Here is a 24,131-nt window from a genome sequence, read left to right on the forward strand (position 1 = left end):
ATGACCATACTATAGGAATTCCAAGGTGCAGAATCTCCATCTTCTTGTGCCAATCAGCACTCCTCTTCTTGGCTCTGAGATCAAGCTCACTAGTTACCATACCACAAGGCTGCTCAAGAGCAGACTACATGGAACAAACATCCAAGGAAACATAAAGGGAGAAGGATATGGAGAATCAGAATCGTGACATCTGGGGAGTTAGATGGAACTTTGAAGACTCTATTCTCTAATCTGTTCCTGAACAAAAACACTCTTTTACAAAATACTGGATGAGCAATCCTGCTGTGTGGTATAGGAGATACTCTTATGGCTTGGAGTCAGGAAGACCTGAGTTCCAAACCTACCTCAGAGACTCAAGAACGGGCAAATTACCCAGTTTCTCAGAGCTTCATAATTCCCCACTTATAAAGGGAGGAAAACACCTATCAGAAATGAGGGTTATAAGGTTAAAATGAGACAATGTCTGTGAGATACTTTGTAAATTAAAAAATACTCTAACTCAGATGGTGATGACGATGATGATGGTGGTGGTGGTGGTGATGGTAATGATGATAATGTTCTATATGAAACATTTTGGTAAAGTGAAACTACTAGCTTCCAGAGTAACCCACTCCAAATCTAAACAGCTCTAATTGTTAGGAAGTTTTTGCCTCTTGGGTCCCTTTCATCTTCTCCTGGTTGTTCCCATTTTTGTCACCTGGAGCCAAATAGATTAAGTCTAATTACCTTCCATACAGCACCTCCTCCAATACTTGTCTCTGCTATAACTTTTCTTATCCAGGTTCCTTCCACAGGTTTTAGTATCAATGAGTACTATAACTGTATATGTGGGTGTGTGAGAAAGTGTACACATACACATATACTTTAAATCTACATATATATGTGTGTATGTATAAAGATAATTAGATGATGCATTAGCTACAGTGCCACTCCTGGAGTCAGAAATATCCGAGTTCAAATTCCATCTCAGATACTTTCTAGATATGGGACCCTGGAAAAGTCACTTAACCCTATCTCAATTTCCTCATTTGTAAAATGAGTTGGAGAAGGAAATGGCAAAGCACTTCAGTATCTTTGCCAAGAAAATTCCAGATGGGGCCTTGAAGAGTTAGACATGACTGAAATGACTGAATGACACATATCATATTTAAATATGATACATATTAAATTTGTGTATGTAATTACATTTATATTTTGCCAATGCTTTATTCGCTTGGAAAATGGTTTTTCTCCCGTACTCTTCATCAATGATGTGACAGACTGCATTATTAAATATGTACAATTAAAGATTTCATAATGTCATAATTGCATGGATTTTAAAGATATAACCATAATCTAACTCAAATCAAAAAGCTGAGAAAGAAGGATGGAAAAGAGGTGGAGGATAGAAATAGTATAAATTATAGCTAAATATTAAAATTGAGCAGTTGCCTGTAGGCTATTTGACTTGGCTTAATTGATGAACTAAGTGAGCCTTTAGGAATTCCAACCACAAAATTCCTTGATACAATATTCTACAATCCTATGAGGGTTTTCCCTTCCTGTCTGACAAGGTTTGAATTAACTGCCTTTTTCCCCAGGATTCCATCAACCAGTAGGTGGGGTACTGAGAAATGTCAGCTCAATTCCTTTTAGAGATGAGACAAACAAGCCTTTAGACATACTGGCTATTTCTGAAGCAAAATTGATTCTCTGACTGTATAATGCTATTAAAAATGCTTCTTAACAGTTCTGGATAAAATCGGGGGAGAAAAGTGTTGTAAATGTGTCAGATTGGCTGTTCTAAGCAAATGTCACTATAGAACAGACCATGGATTCAAATGGAAATGAAATGAGATGATGTGGGAGTCCGAAGTTATTTGTTAACTTGGGTAGTGAAACTACTTTGATCAATTTACATGTAATTTCCCAAAGATTAATCTTTTTTTTTGTTACAGTATGAGATTAAATTTTCTATATAGACAAAAACTACTACCTCAACAGATAAGATTATTTGAAATGTACATTTAAAATCAGACACAATCAAACATAAATATTTAAATTTAAACAAATAATGATAAATATAAAATAATGCTATAAAGGACAAGTAGCATTCAATTCAACACGTACTTAATTAAGTATCTATTAAGTACTGGATAGTGTGTTAGACAGTGAGGACATGCAGACAATTACAAAACTGTCCCTGCCTCCAAGAAGTTTATATTCTATTGACAGGAACAATATGTATACATGCTAATTCATATGCATGAAATATACACAGAGAAGATACAAAGCAATGTCAGAAAAAGTGGAAGCACCCTAACTAGAATGGGGGATAAAAAAGGTCTTGAATATGGATTATATTTATCAATGCCCAAAAGGAGGCTGGAGATGGAGGAGAACATTCCAAACAGTTGGAGTGGGGGTGGGGTGGGAGTAGTTTATACCTAAGCTTTGCAGGTAGGAAATATAAAGTCCTGTACTCTGAACAACAGCAGACCAGTTTGGCTAGAATAAGGCATGTGAAAGGAAGTAGGATAATGTCAGCCTTTATAAAAGAATGGAAGAAACAGTTCAGAGGCAACTAGGAGCCATGGAAGCTTCTTGAGGATGAGAATGCCATGATCAGATCCCCGCTTTAGGAATACCAGTCTAGCAAATGTGTTGGAGATGGATTAGGGAGTGGAAAAATTGGTGGAAAGAAAACCAATTAACAGCACTCTAGACAGGGAGTGCTAACAGCCTGAAGTAGGATGGAGGCTGTTGGAGTTTAATGTTGTATAAGTAGAGAAATGGTTAAGTATTCAGGAAAGGGAAATTAACTGGAAACTCAATTTTAAATGCCTAACTAGTCTTAGGCATTTAAATTTGTTGCCAGAAATATGAAAAATAAATTTCTATGCGTGCACTATGTTTGAAAAAAAAAAAAAACCAGCAGAAAAATGGTTAATTTTAGCCTTAAAAGGAAGCCTGTTCAGCACCACTTCAGCTGAACACAAATTAGAAGGACCCTGGGAAATCTATAAAGCCCTGTTTGTTGCCAAGGACAGGCAGCAAGATCTGCATCTGCTGTCAAGAACAATGACAGTCACTTACTCAGGGTAATGTTTTTAACCAGGTTTCAATAGTGGTGTGGTGCTCATCTTCTACCTACTTGCTGCTATTGAATTATTCAACAGGTAGCACCCAATACAGCCAATTTATCATTCCAACCACTTTCCAGAAAAGTTAAGCCAGCATCTTGTTCCTGTCCCGACCTAGGTGAACAATCAAATCCTGGAAAGGTACACAAAAGTACAGACCATGAAGACAAAGGGAGTCTGCTTTGAAGAAACACATGTATTGGATGCACTACTGGACTTCCTCAGGTAAAGCTCAATTCTGAGTGTCCTTTGTAACAGCAAATGTTTCTTTGGATGCTTTTCCAAAAGATTTGTGTTTGTGTGTAAAATGAGTATACTTTCCTCTGGTTTGATTTTTTAATTGCTTGTTAGACAACCCTAACCCTTATTACTTCAGGAATTGGTATTTCCTCTTGGTATAGTTAACATTTTAGATGGGAGAGAGGCTACCTAAAATTCCAGACATGTACAGCAATTTGAATGATAAAAGTAAAACTTTGCTCTATAGAGAGAAATTTTCTTGACTTGCTGATAGTAAATAAAGGTTTGCACTAAGGTAATTTTTATAGAGCATGCCATAAATAAAATTACAAAGCAGTGTGGCATATTTCATTCAAGGAACAATATATCACACTTCCAGGAAATAGGATTACAAAGACTGTAGGCTGTATTATAGTACTTTACTCACTCTTTCAATAAAAATGCTTGCCAACTAACAAAAATAATAGGTTGATTAATATTCTTTTTGAAAGAAATAGATCAAGCAAAGGCAAATCAATGTCAGAAATTACTAGGTTAATGGAGCTGATAAAGATCTGGTCTAATTTCTCCTGAACTGCGCAACCAGTAGAGATTTGAAACATAAATAATTTGATATCAAATTTTAAAACAGCCATGAAGGTTTATATATTTATAAATATGCTGTCAATTTTTTATGGGAATACTGGTATAGTAATAAATTTAACACTTGATTTATTTTTATTTTCATTTAACTATCATAAAATTAACAGTAATTTGAGAATCCAAAGGCTCTAAATATATGAAAATAACAAAGAAGTCTTTTTTTTTTTTTTTCAGAATGTATATTTAACAAATATGGGTATGAGAACAAATGAAATCCTTAAAGAATTTGCAAAGAAATTTCTTCTGGAACAAAATCTAAAATCTTTAAAATGTTTAAAAAGAACAAGAAATTTTTTTAAAGTTTTGAAAATGAAACTAAATGCAGAAAATGTTTTTTAAATATTATGACCAGAATGCAAGTGCAGAACAGTCATAGTCTTATCCTTAGTTCAAACAAGGATTATCTACCCAAGAAGGAAGATAGAAAAACAACACCCAATAAAGACAAATTTATGTAACATATATTAACTTAAACCAAACAAAGGCCGTTGAATATTTTGAAATAAAAATCCAAGTTTACCAATACACAGCTAGTCACAAATAGTATAGCTATCCTTAAACTGTAGGAAAATGAATCTCAACCCTAATTTTGGAAAATCTCAAATGAGTAAGGAATGTCCAAAAAATTTCTCACAACAAAATAAGTTAACTTAATTTACTTTAAATTAAAAATTAAACATTTCCCATATAATTTTGGAAAATAGCTATGAAATCAAATGACAGTATACTAAAACAAAAATTCTGATAATCATCATTTAGACATAAATTGATAAACTAATCCCCAAACCTAGTTTAGTTTTAAACTAAAAAAAGTATTTCATTCTTAAGAAACTTAGGGAAAAACAAAACCTTTAAATGTAGCTAAATGAGGATAAGTATAGAAGATGCATCTAACCATGTTATGTGACAGATGAGTGCTATTAAAAAGCCATTTACAAGAGAGCATACTTACTGGTTTAAAAATGGCATTATAAGGCACAATTACTTTTAGTGACCTGACTTGCTAATGACATTTCATTTTTTAATTATTAGGATTAACTTGTTTTATTTTTTTTTTTAAGTTCTCCAAGGTCAAATTTCCTTCATTTTATATGATAAAACTCCACTGTTTCAGTTTCAGCACAGCACCTCATAGTCAAAAAGCAAAATCTCCATATTCTGTTGAAAAAGAAACTAAAATTTAAAAGGTATAATTTTGTTTCATGTTAAATTCCCTACCTATGCTATCTTATCCTTAATAAAAGTTGGTTTTTTCCCCCTTCCCATTCTCTTTGATTCACCACCAGCTGATTAAACTAAGTTAATTTCCTCTGCCTGTGGTAGTAGTTTTCCTAAGGTTTTCCTACTCAAATAGTCATGCTCTTTAACAAGCATACTATTTTGGCTATAAAAACAAAGGAATAAGTTGCATAAAAGAAAGATGAATCACTTTAACTGACTCTTTTCCAGCTCAGATTAAGTAGCATTTCAAGTCTGTAAGGAAAAAAAGACCACATTTGCTTCATAATCCTTCAGCACACTTTGAATATAAACCATCTTTCCAACATAATATGACAAAAAGCTCTGGTCTTTATTTAACTTTCTGTGTCATACACTGTTCTAGACTGAACTGGCTAGCAGCAAACTATTCCTTTAAGAGAAGTACACTAGTATTTAAACCAAGCTTCAGTTAGAGATGAGAAGGTAACATTTTTCTATTTACTCCTCCCAGGTTTCCATATAATCAAGAAACGTCAAATGACAATGACATCTAAAAATTACACAAGAAGAAAACGCCAGGAAGAAAAAAAAGATTAAGGATTCCATAATTACCTTTAAAATTAAAAACAGCCAGTAAAACCATCTATGGGATTCTAGCTTTAAAGGCTTTCCAATTTAAAGCTACTATCCCATCCATTTTTCCCTTATTTGGTAACCAATGAATGGCTTTTTTGCAACCAGTAAACTCAAAAACCTGGAAAGATTACTAATAACAAGATTCTCCTGACTTTACTCAATACTGACTATGCTCAGTTCGGAGACAGGTTTTATTTTCCTTCTGAAGATGCATCAGATATATCTAATACTCAAAACAGACTTTCGTGAATCTTTTGGAAAGTCATAAAAATTTAGCTTGTACTGAGCATTTACAACCAGAACAGCAAAACTTATGTAATCTGTCACAAGAGCCTTTACTATGGAGGTTTATTATGCAGGTACCCTGTCACCTGGGGATTACAATAGTACATCCTTTGAACTGAACAGATCACACCTGCTCAATGAAACTGACCCTTTCCAACAAACTAAGGACCAATTTGAACACCAACAGTATGTCATTGGTCTCTTCCTCTCATGTCTCTACACGATCTTCCTCTTCCCCATTGGCTTTGTAGGAAACATACTCATACTGGTTGTGAACATCAGCTTTCGTGAAAAGATGACAATCCCTGACCTGTACTTTATCAACTTGGCAGCGGCAGACCTCATCCTGGTGGCCGACTCCCTGATAGAAGTATTTAACCTTGATGAGAAGTACTACGACATCACAATCCTCTGTACCTTCATGTCTCTGTTCTTGCAAATTAACATGTACAGCAGCATTTTCTTCCTCACGTGGATGAGCTTTGACCGATACATCGCCCTAGCAAAGGTCATGCGATCCAGCCTTTTTCGCACCAAACACCATGCGAGGCTGAGCTGCGGCCTCATCTGGATGGCCTCCATCTCTGCTACCCTGGTGCCTTTCACAGCTGTCCATTTGCAGCACACAGAAGAGGTGTGCTTCTGCTTTGCCGACGTGAAAGAGATCCAGTGGCTCGAGATTACTTTGGGGTTCATTATTCCCTTTGCCATCATTGGTCTCTGTTATTCACTCATTGTCCGAGTGCTCATCAAAGCTCACAAGCACCGGAGCTTGCGCATGCGGAGGCAGAAGGCCCTTCGAATGATAGTTGCCGTGGTCCTAGTTTTTTTTATCTGCTGGCTACCTGAAAACGTCTTCATTAGCGTACATCTCTTGCAGAGAAAGGAGCCAGCTATTTCTTCATGCAAACAGTCTTTTCGCCACGCCTACCCTTTAACTGGCCACATAGTTAACTTAGCAGCTTTTTCAAACAGCTGCTTAAACCCACTTATCTATAGCTTTCTTGGGGAAACCTTTAGAGAAAAACTGAGGCTGTACATCGAACAGAAAAGCAACCTGTCAGCCCTAAATCGTTTCTGTCATGCTGCCCTCAAGTCAGTCATCCCTGAGAGCAGTGAACAGACAGAAGTAAAATTTAGCAGTGCTGTGTAAATAGACAATTGTGAAATGTTTTTCATCAATATAGAACAAAACTGTGTGCCATTAACAAATGCGTATGTAGCTAGGAAAAGGGAAAAAACACAAATATTTCTTTTTGTCTCATAGGTTTCTAATATTGTCTAGATCGGTAGTTCCCATTTAGTGACTTGGGAACTTTTGAGAGTTCTTAATAATGTTCCAAGGAGTTCATAATTCTTCAATGGCACCTTAAACATTAAATAATTATAGAATATTATGAGAAGAATATTAAATTACTCTGGGGGTTCACAACAAATGGTTTTCGTTGAAAGGGGTTCCTGGGGCAAAAAAAAAAAATATTAGGAATGGTGGTCTAGATGCTACTTTATACGGGCTTTGATGTGTAAAGTTTGGACAAGTTTACTTGATTATAATTGGGGTTACTAAAGAATACGCCCTAAAAAGCTCTCTCTAATTGCATATGGTTCATAGACAGCCTTAGTGATAAGTAAAGATAAGAGATTATCATGGCATGTTTTCCTTTGGCAAAGAAGAATCAACACATGACAAAATCATAACATTTTGCTACTCTTCACATGGACTCTCATTCCTCCCTTTAAGAGAAAACTGCCAAAACAACATGTGGGAAAACTTAGGTTTATTAAGAAGTTTCTGTGGAGATGTAGCTCTTTAAATGGAAACTTAGCCTACTGAGAATAAATCTGCCACTTTAAGTAATGAACACGAAGACTTCTGGCTAAAGTCTGTTTGAAATATTCTAAATTTGATGTCATGGTGGAAAATCAAGTCTCATGATTTATAATCTACTGCTACATACTTTGACACCTGACTAGTGTTACAGTGAGACACATTGCTACAGACACATTTAAATACCATAATCTCTCTTAGAGGGGCCATCAGTTCTAAAATACATGATCCCATTTTGCCAACCACCTTATTCATAGATAAGTCACAGTCACCTGTGTATGCTAGATTTGCATTAAGGATGAACTTTCTCCTTAAATAACATACCTGCTATTCTCATGTTAATCTGATCTGAGTTGCTGATTTCTTTAATGTATGTTTACAATAATCTTGGCATTTAGAAGAATGTGGAATGAAATTGAAAGAGTTGTTATGGAGTTTATCATAGCCATCAGAGACTGTAATATCATGGCATTTCTGGTTTAATAATGCAATAATAATGTTAATTAATTAAAATAATAATGATGATGATAATGTAGATGACTCTCATTAAAATGTTGAACGTCTAATGCATATCACCCAGTTTCTTCACTCACATGAAATATGTATGTGTGTATATATGTATGTATATACATACATGTATGTATATGATTCTATGTATATATTTAAATTTTAAGGTTTTCAAAGAGATGGCCTCACAAAAACCCTGTAAAGTAAATAGTGCAAGTGTTATCCCCACTTTATAGATAAGAAAGACGAGAGGGTGAAATGCTGGACATAATCATAAAACCAATATGGTGTAGCCTTTTTGCAATTTAGCAGAGGAAGACTGAAGTATGAACTGGGGAAATGGAAATACCACATAGCAATAAACCAGGATTTCACTGTGAGAGGAGGACTCAGAGGCATTTCAAATGGGTCATAGTCATGAAATGCCATTAGGGAGTTTACTATTTTAACTAATGATTCTTTATAACTAGTTGTTAAACTGAGCCATTCCTGTCCTACAAAAAAGCGAAGTGCAAATTTCCCCCCAAAACCCATCTTCCCCTGTTTTCAAGCTCTGTGACACATTATCCTGACACATCTCAGTTCAGTTAAAAAGAAGACCAAAAATACAAACAAGCAAATATAGATTTGACAAGACTGTGGCTGAGAAATCACTGGTGAATTCATGGCCCATAGAATCTTCATAATTCAACAAGTCTGTTTCCTCTTTTAATTCCTCTTGCATGGGGTTTTATATAATCCATGGGCTTGAGGTAAATAAAATAATATATAAAGCTTTTAGACATAAGAGAAATAGTATGTAAATAGAGAGAAAGAGAGAGATAGAGATCAATGAACATAAATACAGGTATGGATACAGAGAAATAGGTATAGAGAAGAAGAGATTTTTTAAAAAACAAAAAACAAAAAACAAAAAACAAAAAACAAAAAAAAAAAAAAAAAACAAGGCAGGTCCTTGAAGTGAAACATGGATAAAGTACAATGAGTATGGAGACAGTCAACAAGGAGATGCTAAGCAGACAGGGGATGGGGTGGTAGAGGGAGGCAGGCACCATGGGGAAGAGAAAGGGAAGGAAAGGGACACCAGGAATCATTTATGTAATAGCTGAGTGAATGGGAGCACTTGAGCTTCATTGGCTCATAGTAACTGGAATACTCAAGAGGCAAGAGTTTGTGGAGTCCATTTTTCTAGAAGTTTGGTGGTGGGAAACTGAACAACTTTTATCTATGCTGTCTTGGGCTTATTAGTTCATTAACAGACCAAAATCACCTCAAAGTTATTGACACTAACTTATAGTTAGTTCATTCACATTACATTTTGCATGTGTGTTTACAGACCCAAGAGCCATTACATTAAGGCCTTAGCTGGCTTCCCCAATTTTACCACATAGTCTCAGAATGTGGCCTCAGCTAATTTATAAGGCAGTTGCAATTGGTTCCTATGCTCCCCTAATTTATGGAACAGCTTATTAAGTATCTGTTATGCTCCCATAATTTATAGAAGTATTTTAAAGTGACTTTTATGTTCCCCTTTATATTCTTACTTCCTACTATTGTTATCTTACTGCTGCTGGTATATTTACTATAGTAATTAAGAAGGGGGTTGAGGGGGAGGGGTGATCCCAGAGACCAGAACAAAATACAATTTCAACACATGTACAATTGGTATCAAAAACACTTTGCAACCTTGTAGTCACAAATAAAGACTATTAGTAGATGCTTCCATCAGCACTTTTTATACTCAAACCAAAGAATCAGAAGAGGGAGTGGAATTTTTATGGTTCAGAATTTGCAAAATTTAAGGATGACCAGACCTGTGATTCTCTGAGGGAGATTAGACTATCAAGAGAAAGCAACTAACCCTGCTCAGCTGAAAGAAATGAACAGGAAGATGAGGAGAATCAAAATGGAGTTGGATGACCAACAGCCTGCTTCCAACACTGAGAAAAATCAGAAGGCATTTCCCATTCAAATCACCTCTCAAGCTATAAATAAATGTGGCACTCCCAATTGAGTTCTGAAAATAAACTTTTAAGATATCACTTCATAACACAGAAGGCATTCAAAAAATAATTGGTTGAGCTGAGCTGATTCTTCATTTGAATAAAAATAAAGTGTTCTGTTCTAGGATCTCCTAGAAAGGGGTGGAGATTGTTTTTTGTTTTATTTTTAATTCAGAGATGCATTTCTCCTTACTAAAGAGAATGAACAAGATATGAACATTCTGCAGCATGTATCCCAAAAAAGCAAAAATTTACCTTGAATCTTCCAATTTTTTATAAGTACCACCTACCAATTACAGAGTTTCAAAGTTGTTTTTAAGCTTGAACAATTATTTATTAGGATACCTGAACCAATAATAAAAATGGAAGCCATCCAGAGCACAAATAAAAGTTAACTGAAATTAAATTCACCAGTTTCATTTAGGTCAAATCTTTTCATTCATAACTGATTCAAGCCCAGATTCTCTGCAAATCTAGTCCCAAATCATTGACTTCCTATTAGACATTTCCAACTAGATGTCTAGTCAGCATTTCATACTCAAATGTATTATCATACTTCCTAAACTCATTCCATTTCCTATTTTTGTGCCATCTACCATTCTTCCAGGCACCCAAACTTAGAGTTCTCCTTGACTCTTCTCCTTCTCTCTAAATACCTTCTTCCCCATAGTCAGTCACCAAATCTTGCTGATTTTACCTCCTCCACACAGCATATTTCTGTGTTCATTGATCTCTACATCTCAAGTCTCTCCTACGCCCAACCCCACTCTAATTCAACCTCCATGTAGTAGCCAAATGGCTATTCTTAAAGCATAGGTCTGATTGTGTTATACCTCTGCTCAGAAAGTTCCAGGATAAAATACCCCTCTGTTTGACTTGGAAAGTTCATCACAATCCAGCCTCACTAGCTTATCACACATTCTTCTTCTTCATGCATTCTGTAGTCTGGCCAAAATGGGGCATTTGCTATCTCCCATATATAACTTTACATCTACCACCTTAAAGCATTCATTGGCCCCCACAGGCCATTCCTCAGGCTTGGAATGCACTCTCTTCTTCCCCATCTCATAGAATCTCTCATGACTCATCTCAAGAGCTCCATCCTTCAAACAACAAGTATATCCCTTTGCCTTACATTACTTCTCTCCCTCCCTAGATCTTAATGCCCTGCCCTAACCCCACAGAAATGTATTAATTATGTGTATGTGATATTATATATACACATACACACATACATTTCACATATGTCTATGTATGCATATGTGCATGTGTGTGTATTTTGCATTTAATTATCTATGTACATGTTATTTCTTTTCAGGAAATTGAAAGGACTTGTTTCATTTTCTTTGTGTCTCCAAAAAGTGGCTTAATTCCTGGTACATAGTAGGTACTTAATAAATGCTTTTATAGTGGATAAGGAACTTTCAAGCATTCTAATATAAACAAAACTGTACTCTAACATTAGCTTGTCTTTTCAAATTTCCCCAGTACTTCATAAAATTCTAAACAACTAGAATTCATATCCCCATATCCCCATATCCTTATTCATTATCCCAGAAACTGATTTATGAAATTCAATTTCAGTTTTAAGTAAAGTTTTTCTCCATTTATTTTTAATTTAAAAGCATTTCAAAAGGGTACACTGGATAATTAGTTTTCTACTACAGGAAAAAAAATAAAGCATGCTCTAATAAGCAGAATATAGAACAAAATTTTAATTAGAAAAACTTAAAAATGAATTCTGGAGAGTAACTGCTGGAATTAACAGGGCCCAAATCTTCCATTTTCAGGAAGTGCTTTCAATCACTGTTAAAATCAAGAAGAGTGGCAAAGCAATCTAAAAAGGGAATCTATGCAATATTGGGAGATGTAAGTTAAACTGTGCATGATTATTTGAAGGTAATCAATTCAAGTCTACCAATCATTTTTAATAAGAAAAACACAAATCATAAGAAAAAAGATAAAACTACACGAAAAGATAATTATAGGAGGCTTCAATAATATGATATATAAATACATATGCTATACTTCTTTCTGAATTTAAACTTTTCAAAGAAGGAAATCTATATGTTACCTATGGCAGCTAACAAGTAGGAATGCTTAGGAATACTTGATGTTCAATAATTTACAAGACCTACAAATTAATTTGTGCTGTTATTCCTTTCACCAATGAAGATTATAATACCACTACATTGATAAATGGATTTTATGAACTGCCACAGTCAAAAATTTCATTTTTATTACCACACATCTCATGGTAATGAGTCTCACCAAAATTAGCTGGGCTGAAACAAAAATGGCAGCTCTAATCTATCACTGGTCTCATAAGTGAAAACTCCTTGCTTAGCAGGACCTAACAGAACTTGCTTTCCACCATTCCCACTTTTAAAAAATCAGGGTTTTCCACTTTGGAAAGCTATCAAACTGTGCATACCCTTTGATCAAGCAGTGTCTCTACTGCATCTGTGTCCCAAAGAGATCATAAAGGAGGGAAAGGGACCCATAAGTGTAAGAAATGTTTGTAGCTGCTCTATTTGTGGTAGGAAATGAAAACTGAGAGGATGCTCATCAGTTGGAGAATGGCTGAATAAGTTAGTATCTGAATGTTATGGAATATTATTGTCCCATAAGAAATGACCAACAGGATGATTTCCAAAAAGCTTAGGAAGACTTACATGAACTGATACTAAGTGAAATGAGCAGAACCAGGATTTCATTGTACACAGCAACAGCAACATTATATGATGTTCAGTTCTGATGGATGTGGATCCTCTCAACAATGAGATGATTCAGGTCAGTTTCAATGTTCTTGTGATGAAGAGAGCCATCTGCACTCAGACTGTGGAGACTGAATGTGGATCACAACTAGTGTCTTCACTCTTTTTGTTGTTGTTTGCTTGCATTTTGTTTTCTTTATCATTTTTTCCCTTATGGTCTGATTTTTCTTGTGCAGCAAGATAATTGTGGAAATATGTATAGAAGAACTGCATATATTTAATATATGTTGGATTACTTGCTGTCTAGGGGAGGGGGTAGAGGAAGGGAGGGAAGAAATTTGGAACAGAAGGTTTTGCAAGGGTCAGTGCTGAAAAATTGCCCATGCATGTATCTTGTAAATAAAAAGCTATAATAAAAAGTGAATGTTGAAAATTATCTATGCATATGTTTTGGAAATAAAAGGCTTAAAAAAAAAATCAGGGTTGCATCCATCTCACAATGAAGCATCAGTGAAGTACTTCAATGAACACTGAATGTTCAATATTAAGCAAAAAAATATGAGTAACAAAGAAATTTCCCACAAATGTCCCAAAGGAGGGGAAAAATATGAAAATATGTTAATATTTAAATAACTTCATATACTCATTTAAATAAATTCTCAGGTGAATGAAATTACAGTAGCAGGACATACTTTGCCTTACAATATTGGTACACATATCTTTAGAGATCATTAGTGACTTGGCAGAAATAAGTCACTGACTAATCTAAGTTCAGTTTCTGGAACATAAGTGCTTCAACCCTCAAAACATCTCCAAAACAGTAAATAGAAATAAAACCAATGTGACTCATCAGCTGGTAGTGACTGGCACCACTACCTGTGACAGTGTGTGCAGATTAATCATGAAAGATTTGTCACAGCCTCATTCACCCCAAGTACTTTCTAATATATGGAGTCTCAAAGAAGCTATGTGAGAAGATACTTCCTCCCTTTTCCTTGCAGAAGTGGGGGATTCTCCTTGAGGAACCCTAAACATAATTATATATAATGCCAGGCTTTTTTGATATGTTGGGTTAATCTCAATTTTTTTTCTTTTCCATTATGGGAAAGAATTTTTAGGACCTGGGGGTAGGGAGGAGGCGTATTAGGAAATATAGGTAATATAAAGTAAAAATAAGTCATTAAAATTTTATTTTGTGGAAACTGAGTAGGGAAATGGCTGAATAAGTTATGGTATATGAATGTAATGGAATATTACTATTCTATAAAGAAACGATCAGCAGGCTGATTTCAGAAAAGCTTGGAGAGACTTACATGTACTGATGCTAAATGAAGTGAGTAGAATAAAAAAAATATGGTACACAATAACAAGAGTGTGTGATGATCAATTGTGATGGACTTAGCTCTTTCCAACAAATGAGGTAATTCAGCCAATTTCAATAGATTTGTGATGGAGAAAACTATCTACATCCAGAGAGAGGCCTGTGGGGACTGAATATAGATCCCAACATAGTATTTTCATCTTTTTTTGTTGTTGTTTACTTGTTTGATTTTTTTCTTGTTTTTTTTTCCCCTTTTTGATCTGATTTTTTTCTTGTGCAGCATGATAAATGTGGAGATTTGTTTAGAAGAATTTCACATGTTTAATTTATGTTGCGTTTTACTTGATGTCTAGGAGAACAGGAAGGTGAGGCAGTAGGGAGAAAAATATGGAACACGAGGTTTAGCAGGGGTAAATATTAAAAACTATCTACATGTATTTTAAAAAATTAAAAAGCTATTATTTTTAAAAAGGCTTCATTTTAGAAAGAAGTATAGGAACACCCAGAACCCCAAAATGCCATGGAGACAAGGAGGGAAGGAGGGGAATTGAAGAGGTTTTATGGGTAAAGAATATTCTAACTGCCAAAGAAGAGGGAGGAAGTATCTTCTCACACATAGCATTCTTTGCAGAAATGGAGGATTTCTTGTGAAGAACTCTACACACAATTATATATAGTGCCATTATTCTCTTAATGCTATTATTCTCTTTGGTCTTTTTATCTCTAATACTTAGTACAATGCTTAGTACATGGTAAATGCTTAATAAATGCTTCTTGACTGAGTAAAGCAGAAAGATCAGGGAAATTTGGGGGAAAAGTTAAGGCAAAAAAGTTCAATTTCATACCCCCCCCAAGTTGATATAATGAGTAATAATATTTGATTCATACAATAATTTCTCGCCATTGATATTTCAGAAAAGCAGAACTCTATCATACAAATTTTCTCACCAAATCCTCACTGATATTGCACAGAACACTGGGACTCCAAAGAAAGCAGTTTGGGAAAAGCAGACTTAGAGACCTTTTTTCCTCCTTTGTTTATTAGTGTGACCATTAAACTTCTTGGACACATATCATCTGCATGACACTTTTGTGTCCTCTCCTCTCTCTCCCTTCCCCCTTCCTTTCCCAGCTTAGTTCTGAGAAACCATAAAGAATTCCCAGCTACTGCTTGCTCATGCTATGTCTGTTGATGAGTAAGTCCAATGAACTTCAACCTCTGGGGCTTTTAATATGCCACCATTCAAAAATGCCCAAGAAGGGGGAAGGGGGAAGAGGGTGGGGGCGGAGGGAGGAGAAGCTGAAGGAGATCAGCTGAAGTTGAGAACATTCAATGTTTTGAGATACCCTTTACAAAAGCAGAATTTTAATAAACTTAAAACTGCCATTCACTTAATTTGGTCATGATTAGTTAGTTCATAGAGAGCCAGGGTTGGCTTCCTAATTTTTTTTTTCACTTAATAAGTCACTGTTTAGTTACATCAAGGTAACCTGATATTTTTACACCCCTCCCTTTTGCCCCCATTCTCTGCCCTTTTTAGAGCAGCACAAACACATGAGTATTTCATACACCCATACTTATGTACTTTGAGCCATGCATGATGTCTAAAAGTGCATTAGTGCGTGGGGGAAAGTTATGTTACCTGGAAACAAAAAAGCAATTTAAAAGGCTTTATTTTACAGCATTGTTGCCAAAAATTATTAAAGCAATCTCTGGTCTCAGGTTTCACACAAATGCATATATCTATAATAGGGATGCAGAGAGTCTGGGTAGCCTAAGTAACAGACTAAAACTGAGGGGGGGCCAATGATGATTTATATAATTACTGGATTATAGTTAGAAGAGATTTGAGGGATGATCTTTAAAGAGGAGGGTAAATAACTTACCCAAGTATCAATGCCAGTAGTCTTAACTAATAAGTAGCTGGACATGAGTTCTCTCAATATAAACACAATGCTTTTTCAACCATTCCATGTTGCCTCTTCCACAAACTGATCACATTCTGTGTTCAGCTGTGGATAGCAGTCTGCCCTCTCCAACACACCATAAATTCCTCGAGGGCAGAGCTTATGCTGTATTCATCTTTGGATCTGCCTCTGTACCAAGCATAGTGCCTTTTACATAGCAGGTGCCCAATATGTTATAGAACTGAAAAGCTGAGAGTTAGGGGACGCAAAGCATACAATCTATAGAAAACTTTTCTCTTAAGTAACTCTTGAAAAAAAACAAAGAATAAAAAGTAAGCTGTGCTCACTCAATCTGATTACTGCCATTGTCCAGTGGGTGGGGAATTGAATACAGGACCAAATGTTTTGTGGCCAAAGGAAAAGAAAACAAAAGTGAATAAAAATCTGCAGGCTTTTCCAAGTCACTTATACTTGGGAGGACTCAATTTGAAACTTATCGTAAGAAATCTCATGTAGGAAGAAGCTGGAACTTTCCCAGTTTTTTTTGGTTTTTTTTTTTAATCACTGTGCCCAAAGTTAACCAATTACAATAATTTTGTTGATTATGAAAACCATTTAGAATATATACATATATATAATATATATACAGAGCTGAATTAATCATTTTTTAAAATTCCCATTTCTTTCCTCCCTTTTCTCAAAATTTCATGGCTTTCTGAAGTTTTGGGAGTTTTTGTGTAAAGAATATACAACAGTTTCAAAGTAAATGAGCACAGCCTTAATGTAACACCACAAAATAAATTAAAAAAAGAAAAGCTCTTATTCTTTAATAAGAAACTCTTATCTCTTAGAAGAAACCAGATTATAAAGTTAGAGATACAACAGGACTTGGAATGAGACCTGAGTTCAAATATAGCCTCAGGCATTTGACCTCAGACAAGTTACCTAACCTCTGTTTCCCTCAGTTTCCTCATCTGTAAAATGGATATAATAATAGCACCTATCCAATACCTCAAAATTAAAATGAGAGCTATGATGAGAGCAAAAAGGATGCTGAGGTAAACTGAGGCAACATTTCTAAAGAAAACAGTTTATTACAATGCAATTAGACTATTAATAAAGTAGGTTTTTCCAGTTACCTCAGCAAAGGCTAACACCACCAAAAACATGAAAAAGCCTCTCTTTATTGAGAAGCTTAAAAGGAGGAGTTCTGGATGGTTAGGGAATGTCATAATTGGCTAGGGGTAGGAAAGGTGGGTCAGCCTTTTGGAGGGGATGATCATGTTGACTGCTTTATGCGACCCAGCTGCCCCTAGTGATCTTGGCTAGAAAAACAAAACCATCTCAATATGATTTCCCCACCCCTTTAGCCTCCTCTTAGCAGACTGAATCACCCCCTAATTTTTTGCAAGGGACAGAAGAACAGGAGGCTTATCTCCCCAAAGAGTTCCTAGCTCAGTCCTCTCTTTATCTATAAATAGAAACAAGGGTCTCATAAAAACTGGTTAGAAAGGGAGTGTGCCCCAGAGCTAGGAGTGATCACATTACTTCAATTATGCCTGGTAAGCTTGATTGTTAGTAGTCTGACAAAATGAGGAAAAGGATGGATTACAGAGAAACATTAATTATTAAATGATATGGCATTATATTTAATTTTCCTCAGAATCAAATAAGATAATAATTGTAAATCACTTAGTACAGTGCCTAGCATAGAATAAACACTACATAAATTGTTAACTTTTATTATAAAGGTCAGGCTTCACTTATTTCATTGAAATATTGTGAAAATAATACATAAATAAAATCTTAAGTTCAAAAAATTCGAGACAAATTCAAAATTATAAATAATACTACTTTTAAAAAAACTATTCAAGTTAACAGGGATAAGCTCAACACTTATGATTTCACTGATATAAGTCCTCAATAACATATTCTGATACTAAAATGTAGGTCTGCATCTTTTTTTGCAACTTAAGAATTTCTCTAGACTTATTGTTCAATGGTCTCCAACTCTTCATGACCCTATTTGGGTTTTGTTTTGTTTTTTGTTTTTTTGTGGCAAAGATACTATAGTAGTTTGCCATTTCATTCAGCTCATTCAAAGGATGAGGAAACTGAGGCAAACAGGGTTAAATGACTTGTCCAAGGTCATACCACCAGTGCCTGAAGCTGGATTTGAACTCAAAAAGGTGAGTCTCACTGACCCAAGAACAGTACTCTATCCACTGTTACACCTAGCTGCTCCTTAGTGCCTTTTTCTGGCACTAAGAGGTCAAGCCCAGAGATACTCATCCAGTTATGTGTCAGATGGGACCTATATCGAGGACTTCTAATTATCACTATTAGTAATAATAGATCAAGTACAAATAGGACATTTCACAACATTATTGTTGGGGAATATGACTATCATCCATTTAGAAATGCTCTTGAAAAAACTAAATAAAAAAAGTTAGGCAGTGCCCATCAATAGGAGGGATATAGGCTAAAAAAATTAAGGTAGATGAATGTAATGGGATACTAATGAGTTGTAAGAAATGATGAAATTATTGGTCTTAGAGAAAACTGTAAAGATTTGTGTGAAATGGCCAGAATGAAGAAAATGTACACTTTACTGATATTTTTTAAATGATCAGCTTTGGAAGACTGAAGAACTCAAATTAACCCAATGGCCAGTCATGATTCCAGAGGAGGGGTAATGGAGATTACCTCCCACGACCCACCTACGCCATTCCCCCCACACAAGAGGTGAAGAGTTAATGTGCAAAATACATTTTTCAACATGGCCAAAATGGGAATTAATTTTGCTCGACTATGTATATTTGTTTCAAGATTTTTTATTTTTTATTTTTTTTAAGCAACTCCCTCCCAGGAGTTGGGGGCTGGGTGGAAAGGAGAGAAAGTAAATGATTAATTGAAAGAAAATATAATTAAATTTTTAAAAAATCTAAATGAACTGGATATGTTGTCACTAATATAGTAGGAGACAAATTAAAAAAGCTATTTTTAAAAATGACAAATCCAGCTTCAACTACAGTCAGAAGTATAATTAGGTCAGATGTAAGGGTGAATTTTCTGACAATAAGGGTTATTACATATAGGAAGGGATAATAATAGAGACTATAACATCTCTATTTCTAGATGGCTTGCAAAACAAGATAGTTTCTCAGATGGCTGTTACTATTTAGGAGGCGATGTAAATGTATCAGGGCAAAAGGCAGCATGTCAAAATGTCCTAGTTCTTACCATAGCTTGGTTGGGTGACTCTGTGTTAGCTATTAAACTTCTCTCTTTTGGCTTCCTCATCTATAAAATGAAGGGGTTTTGACTAAATGATCAGATGATTTCACTTCCTTTTTAATTCTATACTATTCCATTACTTTTAATTCTATGCATCTAATAAAACAAAACTAACTTAATGAAACGCAATAAATGATAATAGTACAAATTCTTCCCAGAAATAGAACTTTCATATTTGTAAGGTCCTTACAAGTTTGCAATTCATAAGCTTCCAAATCATTTAGATGACATAAAGCTACCATCGTAGTCAATCTTTACTTATACAAGCTCCTATTTATACATCTTCAAATAAAACTGAAAACTACTTGAGGGCAAGATCTTTTGGGGATTTGAGGAAAAGATTGTTTTTGGCTTTTTAATCTCTGTTTAGCAGAACCTAGCATAGAGCCAGAAACACAATGGGAAGTTGATAAATTTGTGATAAAGATTCCAGGCAGGCAAACCTTTAGTAAGCATTACACTGGGCCACCCTTTTGTTTAAGAGGCTTTCCCAAGGTTTTCAAATTGTTGATTTCAGAATTATTCTTAGCTGAAGGCTATTTTTGTCAAGGGCTTCTTAGTAAGCACTTTATGTTACATTACTTTTAACTTTTTAGTGATTCAAAAAGAACAAGGATTGAATTCTATCTCAGAAATCATCAATTCTTGCTTATCCTTTGGAGAACCTTAACAATACACTATGTCTTGGGGCTCTAAAAGAAGGATCCGGCTCTTTTCCACTTATACTTTGCTACTGTTACAATTTCCCATCATCACAGTATAACATTGTCATGGTAATTATGTATCATATGCTGCCTCCCTTGATACTTGGGTCACAGCCATAGACGGCTCTGCTTCAGACCTGGCAGAGTATCAGAAATAAATGGTCCAGGCTTTTCCTAAGCCTCCACTAAAAGAAACTGAGCTAATCCTGACTGTTTTGTGTTAAGGATATGCCAACACTTCTTGACACTACAAAGGCATTCTAACTCTTGAGGGAGCCATTTTTCTAAGGTTCAGAATGAAGTAAAGTGAAGAACAACTGAAGGTTGCAAGACTGTAACATCTTAAGTTCCACTATGAACATGCATGGAATTTTCATGTATTTCATGGAGAAGTAATGATTTTAACCTATTACATCCTAATTTCTTTGCTAAAGTCTAGACCTGATTTTTCATTCAATCTCTGAAACACCTTACACTCTCTAAAGAATCAGAATAAATTTCACTATAAACACAATACGAGATGAATGCGATAAAAATTTTGTACATAATAATAAAGTTGTAGAAAAACAATACAATTTCCCTCCAATCTGCACATATAAATAACCTAAAAGTGAAGAAAATAAACACTTAGGTGAAGGATGTCAAATGACTAGTTTCATTCTTCAACTTCCTGTTCTCTCCTAAATCCTTCTCAAAAAATGTATACACATCAAGCACACAGGCATAGCAAGTTGGTTATTCATTGTTTTGTGAAAATGGGGATAAAGGAGGAAAAAAATAAAGTCCTTGACCTCAAATGATGCTTCATTTTAAAGGGCTTAAATCTTTAGGAGAGACAAGCACATTTTCTCATCTAAAGACACAAAAAATTCCAATATAATTTAAGTCTCAGGAGATTTGGACAGCTTGATTATGCTGGCTATAAGGGAAAATCTGGAGCAAGTAAAGAAATTTAATATGGATTATGCTTATTTATGACCATATGTAAAATTATTTTGTTTCATTATACATGCTAAACTTAAATATCTGGATCTAAACTTGCAATTATCATTTAAAAAAGAAAAGTTATATTATATGCTTTTAATAAGCCAAAAAGTGATTTCCCTAATATGCCAGCAAACTTTTAAAAAAGAGAAAAAAAAAGCTATATCCTTTTGAAAAAATGTATGTGTGTGAGTGAGTGTGTGGGGGGGAGGGGCAGGTTTAACCTAAATGAAAGCTGAAAGCCTAGACGTGAATAAGAACACCAATTGCATGACTTCAATGGAGAAAAAAGTACAGCAAGTCTTCCTCCCATCAAAAGATGGGCAGAGTAAAAAGAAATACACAAATGGGCAAGCATAAATAGAAGAATGTGAATGTGTGTATGTGTGCTGGGGGCTGGGAGGAGAGAAAGGGAACAAAAAGAGCAGAAAGACCAGGAAGAGAAATTTATCCTTAGTTTGAATTTAAATTAACATGCCTTTTTGTAGTCATAACAAAATCCATTAAGTTACCTAGATCATCTTCTAAAAATGTTAATCATGTAAATAAACATTTCATAATTCATATTTAGGACAAGCCAAATTTAGGACAACTGGTCTTTTGTGGTGATGTGGGTCATGGTCTTTTGGTCTGTTCTTCCTCAGCTTTCCCTACTGAATATCAATGAGATATTCTGGATTTTACTATCTTGTTTAAATCCCATGGGCAGCTTCTGCAAAGTCATTTATTTTGCCTTGGGGTTCATCCCTAAATTACAGAGCCAGTAAATTGCAAAAAATAAAATGCCACCCATTCCACCATGAACCCACCAAGTCCCTTCACTTCATGTTTTCTTTCATTAGTTCTCTCCAATATGGGATATTTTGAAAGAGTTGAAGCCACAAAGTAATCAGCCATGCAGACTAAACTATCACTTACTATAGAAGTTCTTTAAACATATTTTGTACACCAGACCCCTTGACAGTGTGGCAAAACCTATGGACCTTTTCTCAGAAAAAATATTTGTAAAATAAAATAAAATCCATAGGTAGAAGCCAACTATGCCAAAATAGTTAGGAAACTGTTGGGGGGACGCTCAACGGGAAGTTACATGGACCCTAGATTAAGAAACTTTGATATATTAAAAAATGAAATGAGGTTTTTTTTCAAAAACAAAAGGATGGTCATTTAAAGCTTCTTTTGTAGTATGAGTCAAAAGAAGTTTTCAGACAGAGGAAAAAAATATCCAGGTTCCAATCCTAGTTCAGCCATTAATATGACTTTGGGGTCTTCTGGACTTCATTTTCCTACTCTACAAGTGAGGCAATTGGATCAGATACATGGCTCCCAATTTTAATATGAAAAGCCTTTTTTTTTTAACACCAAAAAATTTCAGATCTCCAAATGATAATAGTATATTATAAATATTAACAGTTGAAAAATATATGACAAAAACAACTTTGAATTTAGAAACTTTTAAATATAAAATTTCTTCATCAAAACAGCAAATCTATGCATCTGAAAATTATAATGCATATTGGCAAAATGTTATTTATTCAGTCTATAAAACACTGGCTTATTTATTGAGTCATTTAATGAGATCAACCCTTCAATAAATCTACAATTCTCAGAGGGGATCAACTCAATTCAATAAAAGTTATTTATTTATTATGCATCTACTCCACTTAGGACACTGTGCTAGCTATTGGGGATGAAAAGACAAAATATAAACAATCCTTACCCCTCAAGGAACTTAAATTCTACTAGGATGTACTGGAATCAGTGCCCATTGGATTGAGAGAGCAAATGCTATAAATTGAGGCAATTTATTGTTTTGTTGATTTATACACTTAAGAAAGTCATAGAGAAATGTTGATAATGCTTATTAAATGTGTTATATGCACTCCCCTTCCTCCCCGCCCCCAGCCAGTATTAAACATTCACCAGCATACTCTTGGATACACCAGTAACACAAAGACATAAATACAAGAAAACAAAGTAAACTGTAAATGAGGGGTGGACAGTACTAACAAATAAGATTAGGAAAAGTTTCCTGAGGGAGGTAGTACCTGAACTGAGCCTCAAAGGGAGCTGGGGATTATAAGCATTGGAGGCCAGCAGTTCCATGATCTTGTGATGGAGAGAGCCATCTGCACCCAGAGAGAGGACTGTGGGAAGTGAGAGTGGTTCACAACGTAGTATTTTCACCTTTTTTTGTTATTGTTGTTGGCTTGCTTTTTTTCTCCCTCATTTTTCTCCTTTTTGATCTGATTTTTATTGTGCAGCATGATAAATGTGGAAATATGTATAGAAGAAATTACACATGTTTAACATACTTGCTGTCTAGGGGAGAGATGAGGGGAGAAAGGGAGAAAAATTTGGAATACAAGGTTTGGCAAGTGTGCGTGTGTTTTGAAAATTAAAAAAAAAGGTTTGGAAGCCAGGAGGCAGATCCTCCGGGTGGGGGAGGGAAGAACAGGAGGAGGAGATGTCAGACTACACAAAAGTAGAAGATGAACTGCCAGGTATAGGGACCAAGAATTATACCAGCATATGAGAAGAAATACAGTTTGCAAAAACAGGCTGCAGCCAGATTGTGATGGGTTTTAAATGCCAAAATGGCAGTTGCATTTTATTCAAGAGGCAAAAAAAAGAAGTCACTGAAGCTTTCCTGTACGGGATGGGACAAGGTTAAACCTATTATATGGAGTACAGTTTAGAGAGAGGAAAGGAATTCAACTAGGAGATTACCAAAGTA

General features: G+C 35.2%; 2 protein-coding genes across 3 annotated transcripts in view; one reads left to right on the plus strand and one right to left on the minus strand.

Annotated features, from left to right (window-relative positions):
- Positions 1 to 24,131, minus strand: part of CHLSN (cholesin) — a 342,470-nt gene that overhangs the window by 263,833 nt on the left and 54,506 nt on the right. The gene's annotated exons all lie outside the window — the stretch shown is intronic.
- GPER1 (G protein-coupled estrogen receptor 1) lies at positions 1,579 to 8,519 on the plus strand. Its single transcript, XM_074281112.1, has 3 exons — positions 1,579 to 1,598; positions 3,241 to 3,347; positions 5,716 to 8,519. Exon 3 carries the CDS (start codon positions 6,181 to 6,183, stop codon positions 7,276 to 7,278), a length of 1,098 nt encoding a protein of 365 aa, XP_074137213.1. The 5' UTR covers positions 1,579 to 1,598; positions 3,241 to 3,347; positions 5,716 to 6,180; the 3' UTR covers positions 7,279 to 8,519.

Source organism: Sminthopsis crassicaudata, chromosome 1, assembly GCF_048593235.1.
Source record: "Sminthopsis crassicaudata isolate SCR6 chromosome 1, ASM4859323v1, whole genome shotgun sequence".
In the NCBI taxonomy this organism is placed as follows: Eukaryota; Metazoa; Chordata; class Mammalia; order Dasyuromorphia; family Dasyuridae; genus Sminthopsis; species Sminthopsis crassicaudata.